The sequence below is a fragment of the Strix aluco genome, chromosome 4 (assembly GCF_031877795.1).
Source record: "Strix aluco isolate bStrAlu1 chromosome 4, bStrAlu1.hap1, whole genome shotgun sequence".
NCBI lineage: Eukaryota > Metazoa > Chordata > Aves > Strigiformes > Strigidae > Strix > Strix aluco.
This window is the reverse complement of record NC_133934.1, coordinates 108,532,287-108,556,236: the sequence shown is the minus strand read 5'-3', so window position 1 is coordinate 108,556,236 and position 23,950 is coordinate 108,532,287. Positions and strand designations below refer to the sequence as shown.

General features: G+C 38.8%; 1 protein-coding gene across 8 annotated transcripts in view; it reads right to left on the bottom strand.

The window, feature by feature from the left end:
• Positions 1 to 10,741: 10,741 nt before the first annotated feature.
• NRXN3 (neurexin 3) overlaps positions 10,742 to 23,950 on the bottom strand; it is a 1,036,510-nt gene continuing 1,023,301 nt past the window's right edge. For 4 of the 8 annotated variants that reach the window (XM_074824849.1, XM_074824850.1, XM_074824851.1 and 1 more), the window contains one exon: positions 10,742 to 14,310. In XM_074824849.1, the coding sequence (XP_074680950.1) occupies positions 13,385 to 14,310 (926 nt within the window). In that variant the 3' untranslated portion in view covers positions 10,742 to 13,384. The remainder of the gene's footprint in view (positions 14,311 to 23,950) is intronic. The other 4 variants (XM_074824853.1, XM_074824854.1, XM_074824855.1 and 1 more) reach the window with 1 other exon arrangement.

The window sequence follows — 23,950 nt, the reverse complement described above, 5'->3', positions numbered from 1 at the left end:
GCTAGGCATTACACAGCCAGAGGTACCACGCTCAGGTCAGGCGAGATGGCTCTGCATGTGTGTGTGTGTACACATGTGTGTACATGTGTAGCTGTGAACTCGAGGCTGTGCACTTGGGGTATCGCTCCAGCTTACGACCATGAGCCTGGGTGTGTCTGCACATGTCTACAGCTCAGCTGCATGGTCAGTTCACTCTCTATGCTGTGCAAGAAAAACACATGATTTAAATAAGGTGAATACTAATAATGAGGCAAGGCTGAGCAACCCTGAAGCAGTGAGCTGTGGTTGCAATTGATCATAAAAATTTTGTCCCATTTAGACTTGATCCTTTCACCAATCCAGAGAAATCTAGTGTTAGACTGTCTGCCAATTCTAGCTGCCGTGTCTACTTGAAAGCAAACACAAAACCAGACAAAACCCCCAAACACCTATTACATTGCTGAAGTGCATTGTCTTTGGCTGAGCTGTGAGACATGAGATCCAGACAAAAACATCAATTAACATTCCGAAGGCACATTTGTTAACTGCAAAACTGTTTAACTCAGTGCCTTGACTAAAATCGGTTTATATAAATTACATTGTTTCCCTAATCACCTCGGGTACTTCACTTGGAAGACTTCCTGCTTTTCAGCATCACACTGTCAGGTAGCAGAAAAACTTCACACCAAACTTGCTTTGCTTTGGAAGATGTTCCCAGTAAAAGGCCTCTACTTAAATTTGTTCCTGTGAGCTCGCCTGTGGGCCTTATGATGCTAGGACCCTTGTTTCTTTTTTAGATCATATCTGATATGATGGAAAACTTGTGAGAATAGCTTGTGTTTTTCCACAACCTGAAGCACATTCAGACTGGATTTAGTCATTAACCTGAACTCCAGACTTGCCTATATCTAATATGGAGATACAGATGGACAGCTCATTCTAACATTAACAGGGCTGTTATGTTAAATAGATGCTAAGGTGCTGGAGTAGTGGGAGGGGGTGGGGCAGGAAAGGGGAGTGGGGGGGTGTGGGGACGTCGAGGCACATCAGTTTATACAGCTTGCAACAGGCATCATTAGACCTTAGACCCCTTGTCTTGAGGCAGAGATGATATATTCTCTTTCTGCTTGTGTTTGCTGATTTACACAAACTTAACTTTGAGTTATTAATTTCAACACAAGTGTCCTGATTTCTAGGTGAGAAACTCAAGCTCCAAGGCAGATCCTGCAGTAATTAGCTTACGATTTAGCAGAATGCTGAAGTCTCTCTTGCTTGAGGGACATACAAACCCAGACTCCCAACACTTGAATCACTGAACTGCAAACTACACAGGGGAAGAGGTTTTCTATCTTTCGGTTTGAAACAGAACTACTGTGGAGCAAAGAGTGCCAAAAAAATCATAGGGTTATACAAGGCCAATTTCTCTGAGGCCGCTAAATAGTGGTGAGAGGACCTAATCTCCAATTCCTGGCCTAGAGATGTGTCTTACATCACATAGTTGCTGGATAAAATGCAGAACAATCTAAGGAGTAAAGATAACAGAACAGCAGGTCAGCAACAAAACCACATCAACAGTTTCCTACATGGGACTCATCAGATACTTCTGCAAAAGTCAGGTGCCATGAGTGACATTTTGGCATTTAAAACAAGGCATTTAAAATGTTAGCTTTACAGTATGGGCTGGATGAGCAGACAGTGATGTGGACTGAAATCTAGCTGAATGGTTGGGTCCAGAGGGTGGTATCGGTGACACTGTGTCTATTTGGAGGCCAGTGTCTGGCAGTGAACCCTAGTGGGTCTATACTGGGTCCTGTCCTGTTCAACATCTACATTAATGATGTGGATGATGGGGCAGTGTACCCTCAGCAAGTTTGCTGATGACACAAAACCGGAAGGAGTGGCTGATGCACCAGAGGGTGGCACTGCCATCCAGAGGGACCTCAACAGGCTGGAGAAATGGGCCACAGGAACTTCATGAGGCTCAACAAGGAGAAATGCAAAGTCGTGCACCTGGGGAGGAACAGCTGCATGCACCAGTACATGCGGGGGGGCAACCAGCTGGAAAGCAGCTTTGCAGAAAAGGACCTGGAGTCCTGGTGGACACCAAGTTGAACATCAGCCAGCACTGTGCCCTTCCTGCAAAGAAGGCTAATGGTATCCTGGGCTGCATTAGCAGGAGCGTTTCCTGCAGGCTGAGGGCTATGATCCTTCTTCCCCTCTGCTCAGCACTGGTAAAGCCACACCTGAAGTATTGGGTCCAGCTCTAGGCTCCCCAGACATGAACATACTGGAGGGAGTCCAGCAAAGGGCCACAAAGATGATGAAGGGACTAGAGCATCTCTCCTATGAGGAAAGGCTGAAATTGCTGGGACTGTTCAGCCTGCAGAAGAGAAGGCTCAGGGGGGTTTTATCAATATACATAAATACCTGAAGGGACAGTGTAAAGAAGATGAAGCCAGGCTGTTTTTTCAGTGACAGGACAGGACAAAACAGTGGCAGTTCATCTGAATTCAGATCATACTTGTCAGACTGGGCTCTACAAGGTGTTTAATTGTGAGAGATCCTAGGCTATGCACATCAGGCTCAGGAGGAGCATATAGATATTGTGATACTGAGGCCAGCCAAGATCACAGAACCTCAGCTCTGTTGTAAAGGGAAATTTAACTGTTGACAGCAAGAGGATGGCTTGGATTTTTTTCCCCCCATCCTCTTGGTTAGAGGCACCTATTTTATACACCAGAAAACTTAAAGAAAATCTGTGCTAAATGACCTCAAAAGTCTCATACTTCAAAGGGCTGATATTCCTGCATAAGAGTGTGTTCTAGGCTAAGACCTCAGATTTCCTTCCCTCCCAACCCTCAGCTACTTTAACCATGAGATGATTCAGCCTCCAACCCATTCATTGTCACTATCTATTCCTGCATAAACAACCCTACAGCAAAAGTTTTGTGTTAATCGCTGGCAGCAAGTGCTGAGATCTGAATGCTGACAAAGCTTTTAAGGGATAGCCCAGCTACACAGGTGTATCAAGATGTCTTTAGAGATTTATCTTGGATATGGAAAATACGATAGGCTGGGAATCTGGGCTGACCCATTTAGGGAATGGAAAAGAATTTGTGATGGAGAGATGCACATACAGGGATATAAGTGTAGTTCTTCTGTATTTTAATGCGAATGAGTAAACAGTCAGCACTATAATAATCTCTAAGGCATTTGATCCCAATAAACCGTCTTAATCCTTAGGGCTATTCTGGCAGTAAGAGATAACTGCACGAAAGCAGAAATAGTCTTAGCATAAAACTCACATATCTGTGCTTACTCTTTGTGTTATATGGTTTCAGACTCTTTCCCCCCTCCTTCCCAAAACTGATGAGTACTTCATCTGTACAGTCTGCTGGCACCCAGCTTCACTAATGAGAGCCTTTTAATTTTGATTTTTATTGTTGCCAGCAAGGGCCAAGACAAAAGGAAAATCAAACCATAGAGAAATGCTTGGGACTGATGCTTCCCTAGTGGCATGCCCTCTGCTTCAACAATGTTTCACTACAGATAAGACTATTTTTTTTTTTAAAATAGACATATATGTGGTCCTGTGCTTTGTCAGAGGATGCATTTCCACATCTTTGCACTTAGAAAGCCTCTGAGCTGAATGCTTTTGTGGCTACTGTCTCCTGGTCACTGCATTGTCTTCGTCTGCATTTCAGACAAAGGGCTATGGCTCAGAAATGCAGAGGCAGTGAATGCCTAGGTAGTGAAGTGCTAAAAGTTATTTAATTTGTAGTCATGACCAAAGACTGAATGACACTTATGAATAGGTGAGAGCAAGAGCACATCCTAGCACCAAAAATGGCTAGTGCTGCTGCGGGTTAGGTCACCACGTCATGTTTGCACCTCTCAGCCAAAGACTTCAGTTAAAGCAGACCATTGCTGAACTGCAGTCCTCCTGCTATTCAACGCACAGGGCTGTGATATTTTCTTTTTTTTAAATAATCTTCAAGCCAGCCCTTGCTCCTCTACTATTGGAGTCCTGGCACCTAAAGACACTTTAGCCCTGTCTGGTATCTCCTGAGGATACAGGCCTTGTTTTCAGTGCAGAAATGTAGTACCTGCTGCTGGTCTAGTGTTAGTGCTCGCTGGCCTAAACTGTGAGACAGAAATGAAACTGGGACTATTATTTGTAGCTCAGAAATCTTGTGAATAAAGATGAAAATTGTTCTTTTTTTTTTTTTCCATTCATCAGTTAATTTGCAAAACCTTTCTTGGTTAGGTGGGTGAATGGCCATTAGGTACCATGCTTTGACTCAGTTCAAGGTTGCTTTCTGTGTAAGTTGACAATTTTTTTTCCCCCACAAATGACAATACTGCTTGGGTTAAGACTCTTTATCACAATGTCATATAATGTCATTAAAATAATACACATGAATTTATGTTGTAGAATCTAGTTATGCATTTCTGTTTTGAGCACTTCAAGGCCTGGACCTGGGACTTGAGTTCTCCTCACAGTTATGCAAATGGTAGTGCTGATCGTGACACCAAAATAACCTAGCTGGGAACTGCTTTAAGTGGGGCAAAACATCCATTTTGCTTCCGTGTTTCACATTTAGGCATTGCTTTAAATTGCTTCTTGAAAAAAGCATCTCTAGTTCTGCTTCACATTGTTTGACAAGGACTTGTAAGAATTTTAACTTAGACAAAGCTATGAGATATAATTACAGGTGGCACTGTATCAAATGTCCCTTAGCATATGGGATACATTATGTCATACTATTGCTTGGGAAGTTGTGGAGGAAAGTATGGATCCCTTAACTTATGTGAGGAAATCCATGCATTGGATTGCAGTTGGCTTCAGAATTGCACATACTTTTCTTTTACATCTTTTGGTGGTGAGTTTGTTCTGCAGTCATTGCACTGCTAAAATTCATTAAAGTGCTGCTCCAACAGCTCTCTGAAATCAGTGGCAAAGAATCTCTTGACTTCATTGCTCAAGCTGCAATATATCTTAGTGCTAAACAGTAAAGTATTATGTCTGGTGTATTCACCCTGTATGTGTATGTTAAGTACAACAGTCCGGTATGTGTATGTTAAATGCAACATTCCAGTTGATGGACTGGGCCTACATTTACCTGGATATGCTGGATATGCAGTTTATTTTGTTCCATTGTTCCAAGAAACTGGGTCAATGAGAAAGTAATAATATGAAGTGCAATCAGCTATGAAAAATAAGAATTTTAAATCTATTTATGGTTCCCTTTCTGTAGAAGAAATCTTGACAATATGGTTACTGGAAATGAGTTCTGTTTTGAGGGCCCAGAAATCTCAGGAGAACTGGGAAGACTAGTTTTCTGAGAATTTACTCTACACTCAATCCTTGTGCTATCAGGACTCTGAGGGAGTAGAAACAGCCCTAGAAAAGCTTCCCTTGTTACCAAGTAAGCCTTTCCAATGCATAGCATCATTATTTTTCTTTATATTCATAATGTGGCTAACATTTAAAAAAAAATAGTGAACACCATGAGGTAAAGGGGAAAAAAAAAAAAAGTCCAAACTCTTTTAAAAGCAAAACTTGCAGAGAGTTATGGAATGGGAGCAGTCTCTGTTTACTTTAAGGGAAGCTTTGCCATCAGCTTCAAAGGAAGTCGTAGTAGGTTCTGAATGTTTGTAATAGTTATAACCCAATTTATCCAGATAACAAGATCTTTGTTAGCTAAAATTTTGGCAACACCATGCACTTCAGTGCAGATTGTGAAAGATAACAATCAGCTTCAACTCCCACTGACCTAGGAGTTGAAGGGCTGTAGTATGTCATTTAGTCTTACTTCCTATAATTAGATGTAATATAATTGTGTTGTCATTGATGTTATCATAATCACTATAAAAAGTTGTTTATAGCAAAATATTACAGATGCTGGCAGTGATTTTCTGCAGGAGTTTGCAGACAGTAAAGCTAGACTCTGGCAGACTAGAAGCTGCTTTGGGTGTTCAAAGGCATGCATGTGCCTATGTATTTACCAGTATGTAAAAAACCAGGACATTTTAAATAAGCAGTTGATAACCTAATATTTTCCATTTTAAAATGGTTCTTTCTTAGTTTAAAAGCATTTTATTCCCTTTTTAGAAGCTCCTTATTTCCACCATTTGCTTTAAGTTTTTGAAATCTGACAGCAGCTCTTGATTTGGAGAAGCTAAAGTTAATGGGAGGACTGGATGTATGCTACCTCTGGCAGCACCACAGTGTACTTTGGAGGCATGAATAAAGAGTGGGGGAGTCTGGAAGCTTTGAGGGCTAATCTTGTTACAACCACGTATTTTCTATATAACCACAGGCGAGTCTCTTTGTCTTAGTTTCTATCCTTGCACAGGGGAGATACAGTATCAGCTCACAAGGGAACTATGGATGTAAACTAATGTTTGTGACTCAAGGAACAGGCAGAAATGAATAATCATCAAACATGATGCAGAATAATTGGTAGAGATCAAATACTTAGAGTGTTCAAATAGACCTGAAAGAGTTTACTGCTCCTCATGCCTGGGTGAGGCTGGGATTCTGGGTGAAAAAAGAGTGGTGCGAGTAAACTGGTTCATAATGAATGTGGAGAAAAGGCTTGATTCAAGTTACATAAACATTCTTAGCCCTGGCACAGCTCAGCTTGTGCATTCTTGGCTTTGGAGATCAAAAACCTGTTCTTCACCTGTTGCTTTACTGGGTGCATGGCTGTGCACTGTGTGCGGGATCTGTCTCTCCCTCTACATTTGCCTAAATAGCCCTTGGAAACTGTTCCTCAGAGGGGGCTTCTCACCACCCTGTGAATGATCTTTCCATTTACCCCTTTCCCCACTCTACTAAAGACTTGCTATTACCATCTCTTGGTAGTACCGACTGTAAATTACTGGGCCAAGCTATAAGACTGAGAACTGTGAAGAATTATCTGAACCAAAGAAGTCATTCAGATACCATTACTGATGGTTTTCAGAGCCTTCACTTTTCCCCTTTCCACTTTTTTTTTCCATGGTGTGATTCAGTCCTGTTTTGTGGTCCAGTGTTTTAACACTTTATGTAACTACTCTTGAAATCTAAATGCTCTCCGAGGGATTTTTTTCAGTGTTCCAAAGGCTCTGGCAGCATTATTAAATATATCTATATTTTTTGAAAAATCTTTTCTGGTGAGTTTAATTTTCCATGTGCACCAGCCAAAGCTTTTAGGCATAGTGCCCAACTTATGAGCCATTGAAGAAAAGCGTGCCTAAGGTTTTCCCAGCTGCTTGCTCAGGATTTTGCCAACTCCATGTGCATGTTGCCCCTTGGTTGTCTTTTGTGAACAGGTGGACAAAAGAGATGCATGGACTAGTAGATGAAAACCCTTGCTGAGTGGCTTTAAGTTGTGCTTGGTGGCAGGCATACAGATTTGGGCTTCTGTGGGGTTTGTACAAGGTATGGAACCATGTGCAAATTTTTTTTTATTGTGTCTGGTTCAGTTGAATTTAAGGAAACTAGATGCTCATGCAGCTCCATCCTAGCATGTTGAAATGGCCTTCTCTCCAGCTAGTTTATAGCAGAACTGAGCTATCTCTCATTTTGACTCCCACTCTGCAGGCAGGTGAGTTATGTAAATGTCATGTAAGGGAGAGAGAGTGGAACCTTATCCACCACTTACCTACACCATTTGGCACTGCAAAAGCCCAAGCAATTAACACTAGCTAATTAACTTTATCTGGCTACTATGCTGCAATGGCCTTAAGTTTTAAAGGTATTTATGTAGCTGATTTCCCCTGTTTTCAATAAGAATTAGCCACCTTAATACCTTTAAAACTTAAGCCATTTTTCAGCTATATGCAGTCAAACATAATCTCTTGCATGTGTGTGCTCTGTTCCTCATGCAAGCCATGTGACCAAATTATAAACATCATCTCCCTACAGACCAACTGTTTGCTGAAAATTACCTTGAATGGCACCCTATTTGCTGGTCTGCGAAAGATAACACAAACGGGGTCTCCAGAGAAACGGGGTTAGCAGGAACATTTGGGGAAAATGTGTATGGTCTGAAGAGAAACCAGCATGCAATAGCTTGCTATATGTAAGGCAGTGTTTTACCAAATTGAATAAGAGGTTCTAGTTTTGGTTCTTAAGTGACCCAACAAATGTTGCTACCATGGGGAAACTCTCCAATAAGGAGTAAAAATTGGTCAAGACCTCACACCCCAACCTCCTGCATTTATCATGACCTCTGGTTGCAATACTTCATTATCACCTTGGCAAACATGTTCTCAGAACCCAGCCAGGGTCCCATCCAGGGAGCCAAACAGCAGCCAACAGTCCTACTCATGCTAGTATCTCTGCTCACCCAAGAAGATCCTGTGGTGCTGACAGCTGAAAGGCAAGTCTTGTTGCCTTTCCATCTCTTTGTCACCGCTTGCATGTGGGGAGGGAAAGGCAGTGATTTGTTCTACCATACGGAAACATCCCTTAGGGAGCCAGTGCCAACCTTGGCAGCTAGGGATGATATGTAATAAAATGGGAACAGCTGCATGTAACTGTCTGTATGTGCTCACAGAGGACTTGTGATCTTCCATGCCCCTTCCAGACTGACAGCTTTCAAAACTTTACCTCCATAAAAGTAACATGCTTAGTTTTGGCTTTAAGTGTCAAATCACATCCATTAATTATAATTCATGTATCTTTGCCTTCTTTGGGAGTCATCACCATTTTATGACTGAAGCTACTCCCGCCATAGAATTGAGGTAGAGGGATATTTGTTTTTTAATCATTATCACAAAACTGTCTCATCATTATTTTCTCACTTCCTGGGGAAGAAAAGCAGTCAGGCATGGCAACTGCAGAGGAAACCAACATCTCTGCCCTCCCTCCCAGCCCAGAGGCAAGGACAGAATTATCTGGAAAAGGAACCAGCATTGATGCTGCTCCTCACTAGTCCTTCCCTGCAACACCAGGACTAGAAAGGCTAGAGCCCATCAGTGCTCAGATCTTCAGGACTTGTCTCAGCACTTGTAAAGAACCTCTGCAACTGTGCAATAAGCAGAGATGTGATGAACAGTTTTAGACTAGATGATCCCCAGAGGTCCCTTTCAGCCTCAACAATTCTATGATTCTGTGATCAGCAAAGACACGCAATAATCCAAAGCCTCTTAGGCAACAATGAAATCTTTCTGACACTTTCATTTAGCCTAAGAAATAAAATGGGCATTAGGTGACAGAGAAAATAAAAAGAGTGACTATAGCCAGAGGGTTAGGGTAAATCGGGTTGAAACTTCTTGCTTCACATAATATTTCATAAAGATATGAAGTGTAACAGATTTTAAGAAAAGCACTGAGAAAAAAAAAGTGCTTTTCTCAGAACACCAACTGCTTGATGATAAGGAAATCTTCTGTAATATTAGGAGAGGCAATTAAGTTCAGACGTAGATCTCCCACGTGCCAGCTGATCACTCCAGTACTGGGAATATCAGGTACCAGTCATCACCCAGGAATTTCATGGTTTTGGGAGGGAAACAAGAGTGGAGTTTAGACCAGAACCTGTGGCTTTGAGACTTGTGAAGATCTATAATGTGTTAGAACATGCTTCACAAAAGAACTGAAAACAGTAAAATTAAAAAAACCTTACAAGTTCATACACATACATATTCTCACCCATGCAAACGTGAGCAAAAACAATGTAGAAAATCACAGGCAATACCTGAAGAATCAGTTTATCCTGAGTCTAATTTGATTGTAAACAAAACCTGTGGAAAACACTGCTCAAAAGAGGTGTGGATTCTGCCTAGGGAAAAAAGAAACGGGGGAAAAAAAAAAAAAAAAGGTGAAGTCATCCTTGGTTGAAAAATGAAAGTGTTGTGAAACACTCATTTGGCTGACCTCCCATCAGATGCCTCTAAAAAGTCAAATTTGCAGGTAGCTTTGAAAGATCAAATTTGAAAAAAACCTACTACTGTGAACTGAAGTTCTGCACAACTTGCTAAAGAAAGACAGGATATTGGCACGTTTGCATGATGGCCAGAATCATAACAGACTACAATGCCCAGTAGGACAAGGCGCAGCCAGCAGCTGTGATCAGGGTTTTGGGAGCCTCAGAGCATATCTGGAAGGAAGTAAACACTCAGACCATCTACCTAGGTACCTAAGTCTGATCCATAGCACCCAAAGTAAGTAAATTATGTTCCTTAGGTAGTGCGTGGAAAGTCATAGATGAATTCAGAGGACCAAAGTTATCCTCATATAAAATAAAGTGAACGCTTTTCTGTATCAAATTCTCTTAGCCAAATCCCCAAAAGGATTCAGCTGCTGCGGCACATCAAACATAGACTCCTGGCCACAGAAGAGGAATCCAGAATCCCATAAACATCATGGGAAGAGCTACACACTTCAAAGGGAGACTGAAAACAGGCAGCACATTAGAAAGGACATACTAAGCCAATGTCCTAGGTATGCTTTTATCTGAGGTCACTGAAACTCATATTCCAAAGGACTACTCTTTACCCCACTGAGGTGATGGTGGGGATCAAGGGGTTGGGAGTGGTGTGAGGTAGACCCCACTCAGCCCCACTCAGACTGAATTTATGTCCCTGTGAATGAAAGAATTAAGATTCACTGGACTAATGAAAGAATGCAAACATGAACATGATCCTGTAACCTGGTGTCTAGACACTCCCATGGGATGGGAGATACCTGCTTCACAGACTACTTTTCACCTTTAAAGGTCTGGAATTTCCCTGAAGTCTTTCAGAAATAAAAACCCAGCAACATCCAGGGTTTTGGGAAGAACATTTTATTGCTAAGCATATCTTTAAACAAAATGCAAATAAGAAAAGAAAAATAATCAAAAAAGAAGAAGAAAAAGAAAGGGGAAAAAGCAATAACATCACAATAACTCAAATAAAAATTCTTAAGGTTGTCCATAAAGCAACAGGGATATGGTAGAAGCCCACATACAGAAATGCACATGTTCCCAAAAACTGTCCAATAGAAACTTACACAAAAAAAGGAAAGTGTAAATCCTTTTCCCTTAACTTAAAAAAGGAAAGCAAAAAGGAAAGGAAGAAAGAAAGCAGGAAATCATTTCACAAGACTCCAAGACTCCAAGAACAGCAATCTTTTACAGACATCAAGATATAATCAACTTTATATAGTTTCGGCCAGTTAAGTCATCTAAAATCGTGCTTTCATACCTTTTTAAAACCTGTCTTTTTTTTTCTTTTTAGTATAAAAAATAAAAAAGGAAAAAAAAGCTCAAACTCGCACACACGCACACGCACCACACACACGCACACATACACGCACTGAAAATATTTGTTAACATGAAAGCGTCTTCTCTAAATGTTTGAGAAGGCTTTTTTTTTAAGTTCCCATGTGCGTGTATGTATTTGATGACACTTCTTCATAGTCAAATATTCATGCGACTTATAAACACCAGCAAGAGTAGATTTCTAAACCTAAACAGCTGATTAGTTTTCATCCGTATACAGAAAAAGTGTACATTTCTGATATTCCAGAGTTCGCAATCCATCTTGTTTTTTTGTTTTCCTCTCTGTCTCTCTGTGTCTCTCTCCCTCATTTGCTTTTTTGCACATGATAGGCATGGCCGTCAAACCACCTGGCTATTGTTCTGTACAGCAAGATAATCCTTTTCACAATAACTGGGAAAATGTAGAAACTAAACAACCAAATTAAATAAGTTAAATAAAACCAAAAGACATTCTCAATTTAACCATAAAACAGTATATACACCATCAGGGTATCCATATAGAAATTATACTAGCAAAAAAAATAGTAGTAAAATATGTAAACAAAATTTCAGATTTTTTTTTTGACACAGGTAACTGTGACAAAGCTAAAACACACGCTCTCTTCACATTTTAAGGTTTGCTTTTGTTGTCTGTTTCATTTTACTTTGTTCTTCAAGAACATTCTCATTCCACATTATGACCATAACAGAACTTCTGTTCCAGTCGTCCCGTCAAACATACCATGATAAATATATCTGTGTGTATATATATATATTATATTATTAAATTCCTTTTTCTTTATTATTTTTTGTGTGTCACAGCAGCTTTATTTATTTTCTTTCATATAAAAGAGAAGGAAAAGGGAGAACAGGGCAAATGGAAAGACAAAGATGATCTGAAATGTCAAGCTACAAAATTAAAATATTACATATGAAAAAGTTTTATGTCAAAAAAACCTATGTATTTTGCATTCTTTTACAAGTGTTTAGCTTTTCTGACATTTATGGGTCTTGTCACAAGTTGAACTCCAGTGGTGTCTTTCTGATCTCTTTATTAAACCAATTTAATTTTATTTTTTGCATGCATTGCAATCAGTCACAGAACCAGAACCCAGAGGAAGGCTCCTTTATTTTTTCATGGTATATTCAGCTCAGAATGGTTAACCATGTTTTAAGCATTCTTTTTTGAATCTTCAAATCCTGTTAACCATAGTTTGGCTGTGCTAATGCATACTAAGTGATATTCTCAAATAAAGCCAATGACTGATCAGAACAGACCCAAACCCATCTATTCTTCAGTTCAGTTGCAAATACTGGAGCCAGATCCAAGGGAACCAGCTTTCCATGATAATTTTCTTCAGCACCACCCATCAAACAACTTACTGCAAGACGACGGATTCTAGAGACAACACAACCAGATATGCAGAGTAAACACCATGGGTAGCTTCTGAGTTCATATATGGCAATAGTCTCTCTTTATTTATTATGGATTATTTTTTCCGAGATTTCTTCTCAACTCATGTTCTGGTTCACCCCCCACACCATTCCTCTCCACCCTTCCCTCCCACACCCAAGAGTAACCAAAAAAAAACTAAACAAAAAACAACCCAAGAAACCAAACCAAACCAAACCAAAAAAACACCAATCTCCAAAATCATTTATTCCCCTCCTCCAATCTCGAAAAATTATATGTGTGCTGGACACGGCCAGATCAGTTTGTTCAGTATTTTTTTGTTGTTTAATATTGTTTGCATTTTTTCTTTTTCCTTTTTTTTTTTTTTTAAATAAGTAAACTGTAAAATTATCGATACAGTCAGGAATCACGAACATTGTTAAAGACTCACTTGGAGATATGAAACAAGTAAGCCATGAAGTCTTCTACCTTTGCAGAAAGTTCAGCGGAGGAGGAGATTTGGAGACGTCCAAGTTCACTAACAGGGCAGAGCTGTGCGCGCCATCTCCAGAACGCTAAGTGTGCTTTATAATACATTAGGGCAGAGTTTGCTGACTCCAAGCGATGACTGAGACATTAACAGTCACTGCTGAAATTTTTTTCCCAATACTTTTTCCCACAAATGATATCTCCCAATCTCATTTGCTGCAATGGTTCTGATATTTCAGTTAAATCTCATTAAGTATTTATATATTTGTATATAAATAAGTATTCTTTTTTACACATAATACTCTTTGTCCTTGTTTTTCTGTTTCTTGTGGCCGCTCTTTGAGCTCTGCTGCTTCTCCTTCACGAGCGTGCCGTTGCTCTGGGCTGAGTTGCTGATGTAGTTCCGCGTCTCGTCCACCTGATAGGACCCCTCGTCCCTGTTCCTGTACTTGTACATGGCATACAGGAGGATGAGGATGCAGAGGGCAGCAGCAGCCACAATGCCGACGACCATCCCCGTTGTGCTGCTCGACTCACGGACCACCTCTGAGGCCCCCGGAACCCGTCTGATTCCCGGCTCCGTGGGGTTTGCTGTGGGCACATTACGGAACATGGGGGAAGTGATTAGCGGGCTCTTCAGCTTTGTGCTGTCTAGCTCATAGGCAGTGGGCAACGGAAGCAAGACTATGTCAGGCTGGGGTTTGAGCTCACGGTTATTCATTTTGCCGGCTGGCAATTTGGGCACCATCCCAGTCGAGGACGAAGCTGTGGAGCGGATCAGCTCAGGGGACAAAGACGTGGTAGTAGTCCTACCAGTTTCGGAGACTTTGTTAGGTCTAAAGTCCTTGGATTCCCACTTGGGTGCGTGTGCTTTGTAGCCACCTTCGAAGATTGAAGTGGAAAGACTCTTATCTGTTACCAAGGAGAAGGTGGTGTAAAAATCTTCATCATCAGTAGGGGGTAGGTTAGAGTCAAAGGTTTCCCCTGAGCCATACCCAGATATCACCAAGCCATCATCATCACAACCATCGCTGCCTTGGTCCGACAAGCAAGGTAACCCCGCCTCAGAGGTCATGGACAGGGAATCTTTGGTGGTCTCAATAATGGTGAGGAGGGGGCGAAAGGTAGGGGGAAGTGTAATGAAAGGTGCACGAGTAGCAATAGGAGGGATATCTAAAGGGTCTTCTACAAGTAGAGGGATAACTAATTCACCTCCTGGGATGGAAAAGAGAAAAAAAAGAAGATTAGTACAATTTAATGGCACAATGCACCATTTTTAATTCACTTAATTCAAGGGTGAGAGAAGATTTGGGCATTACGAAAAAGTGTCAGGGATCAGGTTTCTCACTCTAACTACGCTACCAATATATTTTCCTGGGGGTGCCTTTCATTCTTCCCTCCCACCCTGTTTTGGCATTGGCAAACTGCATGTTCCACTTCCTCCCTCTTTTAGCCTCTACTAGGTACATATAGTGAAATACTCTGAAATTTTGGGGATTCAAAGTTTCTGATTTTTGAAGATACTCTCAAGTGACTCTGAGGACATCAAGTTTTGTTAGCGATCTTTCTTAAGCATTTGTTACAAGACTGTTTAAATTAATTACTTTAGACTTCCATAGAGCAATGTTCTTCTAGATGGATTTTACTACTCATCTTGCCAGCTTTTCCTCCTCTGATTCCTTTAATTTAAAATAACATTAGTATTTCTTCTCTGCCATTCCAAGTCTGCTCACCTTCCGTAGCAGTTTATAAGGGCTTTCCCTAACACTTTTCCCATTAATCCATTTCTTCTTGATTGTTGCGTATTTTTTTAATTTTGGGAAAGTTCATGAAAGTGAGGGATGGAATAAGAACCAAGTACTTACTGGGTCCATGAAGGTACAGAGCTCTATTCAATGCTTGTTCATCTCTTTAATCTTTCTTTACCATTCTGTTTGACACTAGGGATGTCCCATTCCTTGCATCTTTCGAGGCTACTAATGCCATGCTATCTTCATCTTTGGTTCTTCTTGATATTCTTTTACTATAATTTGATTAATAATTAAGATAGACTATATTGTGATTGATGATGTGATGTAATAAGGACTCTGATGACCCAAATTAGGACTTGAGTCCAGAAGTTGTATTCACACCTACTGTTCTTGATACATGGATAGCTGTGACCACTGTTACTTTTTGCTAACATGATGGCTACCTGCCTACAGAGGACTAAAAATGGGGTGGACTTACGGTCTACTCTTGAAGTAGAACAACGAAGCTATAGGTATAACATTTGCACCTTATCACAATATAAGCTGCAACCGAAACAAGAAAATTAGTACATCACTTCTAAGATTTGGTTTCTGAGCATCAATATTGCTACTTTTAGGGTAGTAGTCCTGTTTTGTCTATATACTGCGACGGTACATGTACTTTTGAGCCTATGGGTAATTAACACTCTACTGTTTTATTCTGATGTGGAGGCATAATTAATTTATCTAATTCATTTAGTTCAGATTACACAGTCCTCTGCTGACATACAGGTCACCGACACTTTTAGGGTGAGCCATATTGCTTTTGAAAGTTTGTGTATAAATTCTCCCTTGGGTAATTTTTCTCTGGCTAGCCACTTAAGTTAGCTGCTTTAAATATAAACTGAAGAGTTCATCTGACATCATGAGCAGTCATCTAGATTTGTTGGAAGAAGTGCAAGTCAGTGAGAAGTATTTCTAATGCATGGAAAATTTTGACATACCATTACTTAAGGAAAGATATGCAAAAGGAATTTTAGCTTCTAAATAAATAATTCTGGCTTTTACTTATGTACTAATGACTGCTAATGAACAGTTTGGCATTGTTACAATGCTGAATGGCATCAGGGTCAAAATTCTGCTCTGTCCTATCTACACTATATATTACATGCACTTGTTTCCCATTGCCAGTAATGTACATGGGAGTTCTATAAAGAATATGGTCTAAAATCATAATCCCTTCTAAATATATTAGGAGAGCAATATATTTGAACAAATTACATATTGAGACAGCAATATACTGAAAAAGGTACTTAACAGTTTGATTAAATCTGGATAGCTGAACTAGCAATATGGCTTATTCTTATCCTTAATGAGAAACTAAGTGGTGACACAGTTTAATCAATTGAAACAGTCAGATTTATCTCAGAGGTAGAAATTAGGCCAAAATAAGAAATGTGGTACTTTGCATACTTTCATGCAAAGTTAGTTTTAAGCTAAGATACAAAGGGTTAATTTGAATATGCTGTTTAGTTTTCTGAGCCTCCTCAGCATGTTCATACCACTTTTGTTACTGGATAGACGATGAGTAAGTATCATATGTGTAAAATAATGCCAATCTCTTCAAACTAGATATCTTCCAAAAAATTATGTAAAAAGCAGAAAGTGTTATCTGCCAAATGGCTACACGGCATTTTGTGCTCATGCAGCTGAGCTGTTTTCTGTGCAATGTAGAAACTAGAGCATGTAATGCGATTTCTATATGTCCAGAAGCCCTACCCATGGCTAGAGTAGGGCATCTATAATCTATGCAAACAGGTGATCTCAGGATAAACTTGGAGTGTGCCTCAGAGGAAAGATCATCTGTGAGTCTTGTAGAAAATAAATAAAAAGAATAACATTTAAGTGCACTTTACATCAAATTGCATGAGTGGGGAATTTAAGTTCCAGCAAATCAGGGATGGGTAGTGTCCTGTTAAATTATTTTCATGATCACTGTTTTGCTGTTAAAAAGTACCATTCATCTGTGATTTTCATTCACCATCTGTGACACCCAACTGGAAAAAAATCACTTTGTCAGCTTTTAATTGCTCATCTAGAGCTCGGAACTGCCTTTGTTCTTAAAATCTATTATACTGGCACACAGCACTAGTATGCAGTTGATCTGCCACACACTGGGGCAATATTTTGGGCAGTTTTCTTCCAAAGAGAAATTCTTTTGGTCCTATTAATGATTAATTTTCTTGAAGGAATCAGAAATATCTTACATTTAATATGAAGACCTTCCTTTTGCCCCAGTAACACTTGCCTCTAAAACTAGGTCATAGTTCTGCAGCTTTTGTTGCTGTCGAGGACTTGAGCCAATGATAAGACTACTGCAACTATAAAAATGATCATGGTCTTCCTGAAGTGTTAAAAAAAGTTGACTGAGTTGCTATGGTAAGTGGGATTTCACATAAGTGATGGAGAGCAGATTGGAACTTTTTATTTCCAGCAAGTTTGTTGGATGGAAGACAATAGGACAGAATCAGGAATGAGTTTTACAAAGTTTTAATCTCACAGTGTATGTGAGAAGAGAAAGAACTTTTAATCCAGGAAGATTGGATAAATTTTGATTTCCCATACAATTATTTAATCTCATGTCTAGTTTTATTCCAAATTGTTCAATGATCCATACTATGTTTACCTGTATACTAAAAGACTGTTAAAGGTCCTTCATTAGGAATGACTTCTCCATCAAGGAGTTAAATTGTTACATTTACATAAGACAACACACTTTTGGGGAGCATCAGGGAGATGGCTGTAAGGGTGGTAATGATTCTTTGCTTTTTTAATTTTTATTTCTGTTTGTAATAGAAGAAACTGTGAGACTGAAAAGGTAACTCAGAAAAAGCACTCTAGGTATCAAATCTGGCTTCTGTTTTATTGGTATGTTCGGCATCCAAAACACAGCAAGCTAGAAGTTGTAGGTCTAATAGGATGCAAGAACAATGAATACTTCTTGCGGTATGTGATTTACAGAGGAGTTAAAATATCCTTTAAAATGGTGTGATAAAAATGCCACTCAGTCTATAAGAAATGTGTTATTTAAGGATAACAGGGAATGTAAATTCTGAAAAGCTCCCAGGAAAGTGTGAGAAACGTGATCACCAATATCTATGGAGGGGAGCAAATGCAAACTTTCATATCATATCTGCAAACAACTCTGCTACTGGTACTACATTTCTACTCGCAAGCACACAAGGGGGAATCTAATAGCAGGCAGATGATAAGTGTGCGGTAGGTGGGAATCATCTTTCACAAATGACAGCTGAGGCGTCAAGAAGCTGCCCAGAGCCAGTGGTCCTTTGGTGGGGAAGTGGTGGCTCTTGCCCCGGACCCCAAGTTGGTTGAAAGGTAAGCATTAAAAGATTTAAAAGACAAAGTGCCACTCAGTTGCCAAGAAAATTTTATGTGGGATTTGGATCCTGAAAAGTTTTCTGTGGAAGTCAAGTGCTTTAAAGATTTGGATCTCTAGAAAAAGCTGAAGAAGAACCCCTGAAAAACCTTACATGACAATCTGAAAGGGAAATAAATTTGAGGCAGGTTTTATGTTTGTATTTTCCTATTTGAAGTTTTTATTTTCTCACAGTGTCTACCATTTTTTCAATTGCAAAATTAATGCTTTGCAGCCTTGAATAAAACTTACAGTTTTAATTTCCAAATTGTTCTGTGCTTTAAAAAAATGGCAAGGCTGCCACCCAGTTTGGGACATGGCTTCAAAACAAATATTCATATGAGACTTAGATTCTGTCTGTGGATGATATGGGCTGTTTCCTTGTAGTTACATTTCTTTCCCCCTTTTTTCTGTTGGCTGTTTTACACCAGTTAACAGTGTTCACTGGTATGCTGCAAGTTCATGATTACTTTAGCAATCCAAAGATTTCACAAGGATTTTCCAGATTTATTTTTCACCTACTCCATGCTTTCTCTCCTAAGCAGGGATTGGATATTTTCCAAATAGAAATATGTTTTTTAAAAAGTTTCTGTTGACAACAAAATGCCAAAGAATTAAACAAAATAGAAACAGATAAAATGGTTTATTCTGCAGTAATATTGATGTAAAATTAGTTTGCTTATCAACAGTATAGTTGCAAAAAATTACTGAACAGCAAATTGAAAGCAGCACTGAGAGAACTGAGGTCTATGAGGTGGGAAACCTTATACCAAGCAGGCCAGTCCTCTGTTTGGCCTCATTCCACGAAGCAAACAGAGTGTGCATATATGCCTTAAAAGTTAGCCTTTAAATCTAGCACATATACTATTTTCACGGAGTTGTGCTTTTCTTTAAACTACCAAGATCACTAGGGATATAAAAGGTCCACTTTAGCCTTGGAGCTGCCCTGCTTTTTGCTTTATGAGCATATTTATAGATATATAATTCATACCTCTGGGGCTGATCTCCTGTAAGAGTTCTCTGCCACTGGAAAAGACAGAGTGTTAAAAATTTAATAGAAGCCTTATGAACTGTGAGGATGTTGTGGGCGATACATGAATGCAGAGGGCATAAAAAAACCCAGAAAAAGAAAAAACCTGAAAAACTGTAGCAGCCGCCAGCTTTCATCTTTAGAGCCACAACTACTTCAAGGAGTCTCAGGCATCAAACTGATACAGGACGAAAGCAGCAAAAAATGAAGTCTGAAAGATTTGTCTTGTCCTGATGATGATAAGGGACACACCCTTATCATCTCTCTCTTTTCCAGCTGTTGCTGAAGAGCTTTTAAATGCCATCCCTAAAGGCTGCACAACTCATCCATTTTTTGCAGGCACTTGGAATTCTGCATCCAAAGTTTGTAATTTTAATTTTATTCTTATGCTGTTCCTCTGAAGCTTGACTCCACTTTCAGTATTAAATACTTGCCACAGAAAAGAATACCTTACCTTTTTCCCCTCTGTATCAACACAATAATTCCTTATTAAATGAATGAGTTCATAAATTTCAGTCTAACTGTGTTTTAGTTAATTCTCCTTTGAGTCCTCTGAGGATAAAAAGGGGAAATTATTCAGAACATAGTCCCTGATTCACAGGAAATATGATGCTAACACGAAACCTAGTAGATGAACATTCTTAATATTTTCTACTCTTTACAGTTTGATTTAATTGCAATTGACAGTCAGTAGTAGAGAGAAAAAAATAATATCCACAATGTAATACTAAAACTTTTCATCTCAAATATCTCCTTTTTCTTTCAGAGACTATGTAGTCCTCAAAGTTATTAGATAAAACCATACTTCTTCTGGTGGAGTTGGTTAAAAACATTTCCTGAGGCTCCCAAATTGTATTAAAAGACATCAGTTATTGCAGTGCTTCCTAATACATGGCTCATGAGCAACAGGAAGGTACAGAGTTCGAGAAGTCATGAATCCCATGTTAATGATGGGCTGTGTTTTGAACTGAAACATGCCCTCTTCCATCTCCGATCATTATTTTAAACTTTTATGATTAATTGGTGACAGCTTCCTGCTCAGCATAATTATTTGTTCTGTTTTCAGCATCAGTTGTTCAAGGGACTTGACAGTTGAACCTAAAATACTTACTGAGCATAGCATTAGTATGCGGGAATGGTGAAAACATACCTGCTTATAAGGAAGCACAGCTTTTTCTTACTTTTACTCATTGCTTTTTAAATAAATTAATCCAAATCTCTTTTGAAGCAAGGAAGTTTTAGATGTTCAGCATGTGTGTTCCAGTAGGAAAGTGTCTGCCAAATGTACCACTTCTGGATGGTATTAGCAAGCTTGATATTAGTCATAATATGATGGGTGCGTTTACCTGGTAAGAGTACACTTGAGAGTATCATTTGGACTGGACACCAGGCGGATAGTCAGCAATGAAGAAAACTGATAGAAATAAAACACTTTCATGGGAATAAAGTGGGAATGATGTAGAGCTGCAGTAAGAAGACCTTGAGAGCTACCAAAATGCTAAAGAAGTCTCATAGTTGACATGACTTAACATGAAGGCTACACCGCCAGGCTACATACAATTTAAGAAGCATGAAAGAAAGTAGCATTACTGGTGATTAATTCTGGGAAAGGGAAAGGGGAAAGAAAGCTCTAGAGAGGGACTGAGAAAGAATAGGAGCAAATTACCACAGGCTCCTTCACCCCCTCCTATGCACAATACAATCTGGTAATTGACAATATACAAAGAGCACATAACATAAAGGCAAATACAAACTGATTCAAAAATAAATAAATGAACTTATACATTTTTCCTAAAACAAAACCATATACTAGAAAATAAAAATGCCACACCAACAAGGTCAGAAAAAGGAAAAACATAACAAGTCATTCACTTTATCAGCAAAAGAAAGATTAAAACCTATGAGAACTGAAAAAAAGGATGAATATAAAACCCATTATTTCCTTTAAAAAAAAGTAATCAAAAATACATAAAAATATTTAAAAAGCATACCACATTGATTTCATAACAGTCAACTTACATCAACAAATTGCCCGCATGTTTTTTGGCATGAAAGGAAAAATTTACAAAAGAAAGTTGTGTAAGAATGCTCTTGGACAAGTAGCATTGCCACATTCTTGTAACTTGCTTTTTTTCGTTGTTGTTTCTTAAAAACTTTTTTAGCAAAATGTTTATTATTTCTTTTTTAATATAATTGTTTTACAACAAAGGGTGATACAGGGAGGCAACAACACATACATCCACACCACATAACATGAAAAGAAAAAAATCTTGCACCTTAACAAATTTGAAGTTTTTTTTTCTGCTGTTTTTTGGTTGTATTTGTTTATCTTATGTAAAGTTATTAGCATATTACAGTTGAAAAATCCTGTACATTTTATAGAATTTACTTTTGCTTGTTTGCATATCTACATATATAATGATTTTTGAAAAGCAAAGTTTGTTGCTTTTTTGCCTTTTTTGGTCAATTTGATATATATTTTTTTAAACATTTTCTTTTTTTTCTATAATTTTTGTGTGTGTGTGTTTTAAGGAATGGATGACTGCACATAAAATTTTAACAATGCTAAAGAAAGGGGTAGTGGAGGGGAACTTATGGGAAGAAAAAATGCCTAGGGTGGATGGAGTGGGAGTGTAAAAATCTATGAGTGTACTACACAGGAGATGAAGATGATGGGAGTGAATGTGTAAGTCAGTTGCCATGTCCATGTAAGGGCGGTACGGAGTGATCTAGCAGCATTAGAGCTTCTGGCTGTAAGGAAGGGATGGGCAATATACAAAAACAAATGAGCATATTCATGCCCATCAACAAAAAGAAAGAACAGAACTCTAACATTGACAATCTCACAAACCCTAAGCTGCAACTTCTTCAACATGCAAGTTACAAAAAATTAATAATTATAATATTCATATTTACATTTTCATTAAAGGTTCTCAAATTATAAAAACAGTTAAAACTTTTCCCTACTAAAAATAGCAGTAAAAATACATAAACTAATAATAATAATAATAATAATAATAATAATAATAATAATAATAACCAGAGAGTAAAACAAAAAACCAAGGAAACTAGTTTTATGCATTGGAATTAGAACAACTTCATCTGTAGCTACCCACAGCCTTCTTCTAAGAATCATCTTTTCTGAAGTCCATCAAATTGACGACAGTATTCTCAATAATTTGTGACAACCATTTCCTGAGCACATCAAATCACTGTTTTAAATGTAATGACTGTGTTGGCAACCCCTTCCCCACTCTTAAATTAGAATTGCTTTTATATTCAGATTCTCTGGAGAATCTCAAAAATACAGCAGTAGGATTCTGACAGTGAAGTAGTTCCTTATTTAAAGAGGGAAATAGAGGGAAAAATTGCAGAAAACAATTCATAACTCTTTTGTTTTGTTTGTTTTTTTTTTTTTTTTCATTATTAGATTGGAACAAACCAAATCTAAGATAGAAATTCAACCATTGAAAAGAAATACATCAAAATATAACTATGTAGAGATATACTAAAAAAAAAAGCAAAAAATGAAAAAGGACACTGTTCCCAGGAAGAAGGGAGATAAGAACAATTGTGGGGTTTTAAAATTTTATTTTTAAAGAAAAAATTATTCCACACACTTTCAAAGATGAACGGACCAGATGCACACATTGAAAGGAACAGACAAAGCAGTCTAGGGACACTTTCATCATTTGGATATTGTTTTTGTTAAGAATCGGATTTTCTTCCCTCCCCCTCCCATTTAAATTTCTTTATAATTGTTGGCCAAAAATCCCACCACCCTCCAGTGTTGCTTTTTTTTTTAATAGATCTTTTTTTTAATCACTTCTTTTTAAAATAAACATGGAGAGGAAAAAAAAGGACGTGCAGTCTGGATGTACGTCATAAATAGACATAGAAAAAGATAGAAGAAATCGGCTGAGATCGACAAATGGGTTATATAATAGCTTAATTTTACTGTAGGATGTTAATAATAATGCATGCTTAAAGTAAGTTGCATTTAGGGAAAGTAGAAAAACAGAACAGCAAGCAAGGACTTGGGGGTGGGTGGGCTGGGGTGGGGGTGGGGGCAAGGGGTGTACCATCCATGCCTCTCCAGAAAGGGCAAAGCACATTCCAGCAGGTTCTGTGAATTTCTGGGGGAGATCAGAAGGGGAAAAGGGTGAGGAGAAATTGTAAGCTATGCTAGGACGCACTTTTCACCCTGACTATGACCTTGTATTTGGATCAAACACTCAAAACTCCAGACTCCAGCTCTTATTCTGGCTCTAACTCTCCAGGACATTCCCAAAATGAGTGTCATTTATTCTTCTGCCTAGTCAGACTGGGCTTATTCCTGTAAGTGCTGATCAGCTTGAGCAAAGGGTGAAAAATTAGTTCTTACAAACACACTTTGCTATGCTGGAAAAGGCTATGGCTGTAGTATATGTTTATTTGAAGTCGTGAGCAGTTATTCAGATGTGCTGTCCATTATTACTGCCAGGTGCCCAGCAGTTACAAGTATTTGGTACTAAGGCCATATGATTTTGCATAGGCAAACCTGACACTGCTAGCGTTAAGACTAAGACTAGTCTCTCCTATGCTATAAAAGGATTTGAAGTTCAAGATGACATTATTAATCAGTTCTATCTGAGTCTTTACTTAAAACTGGATCCCAAA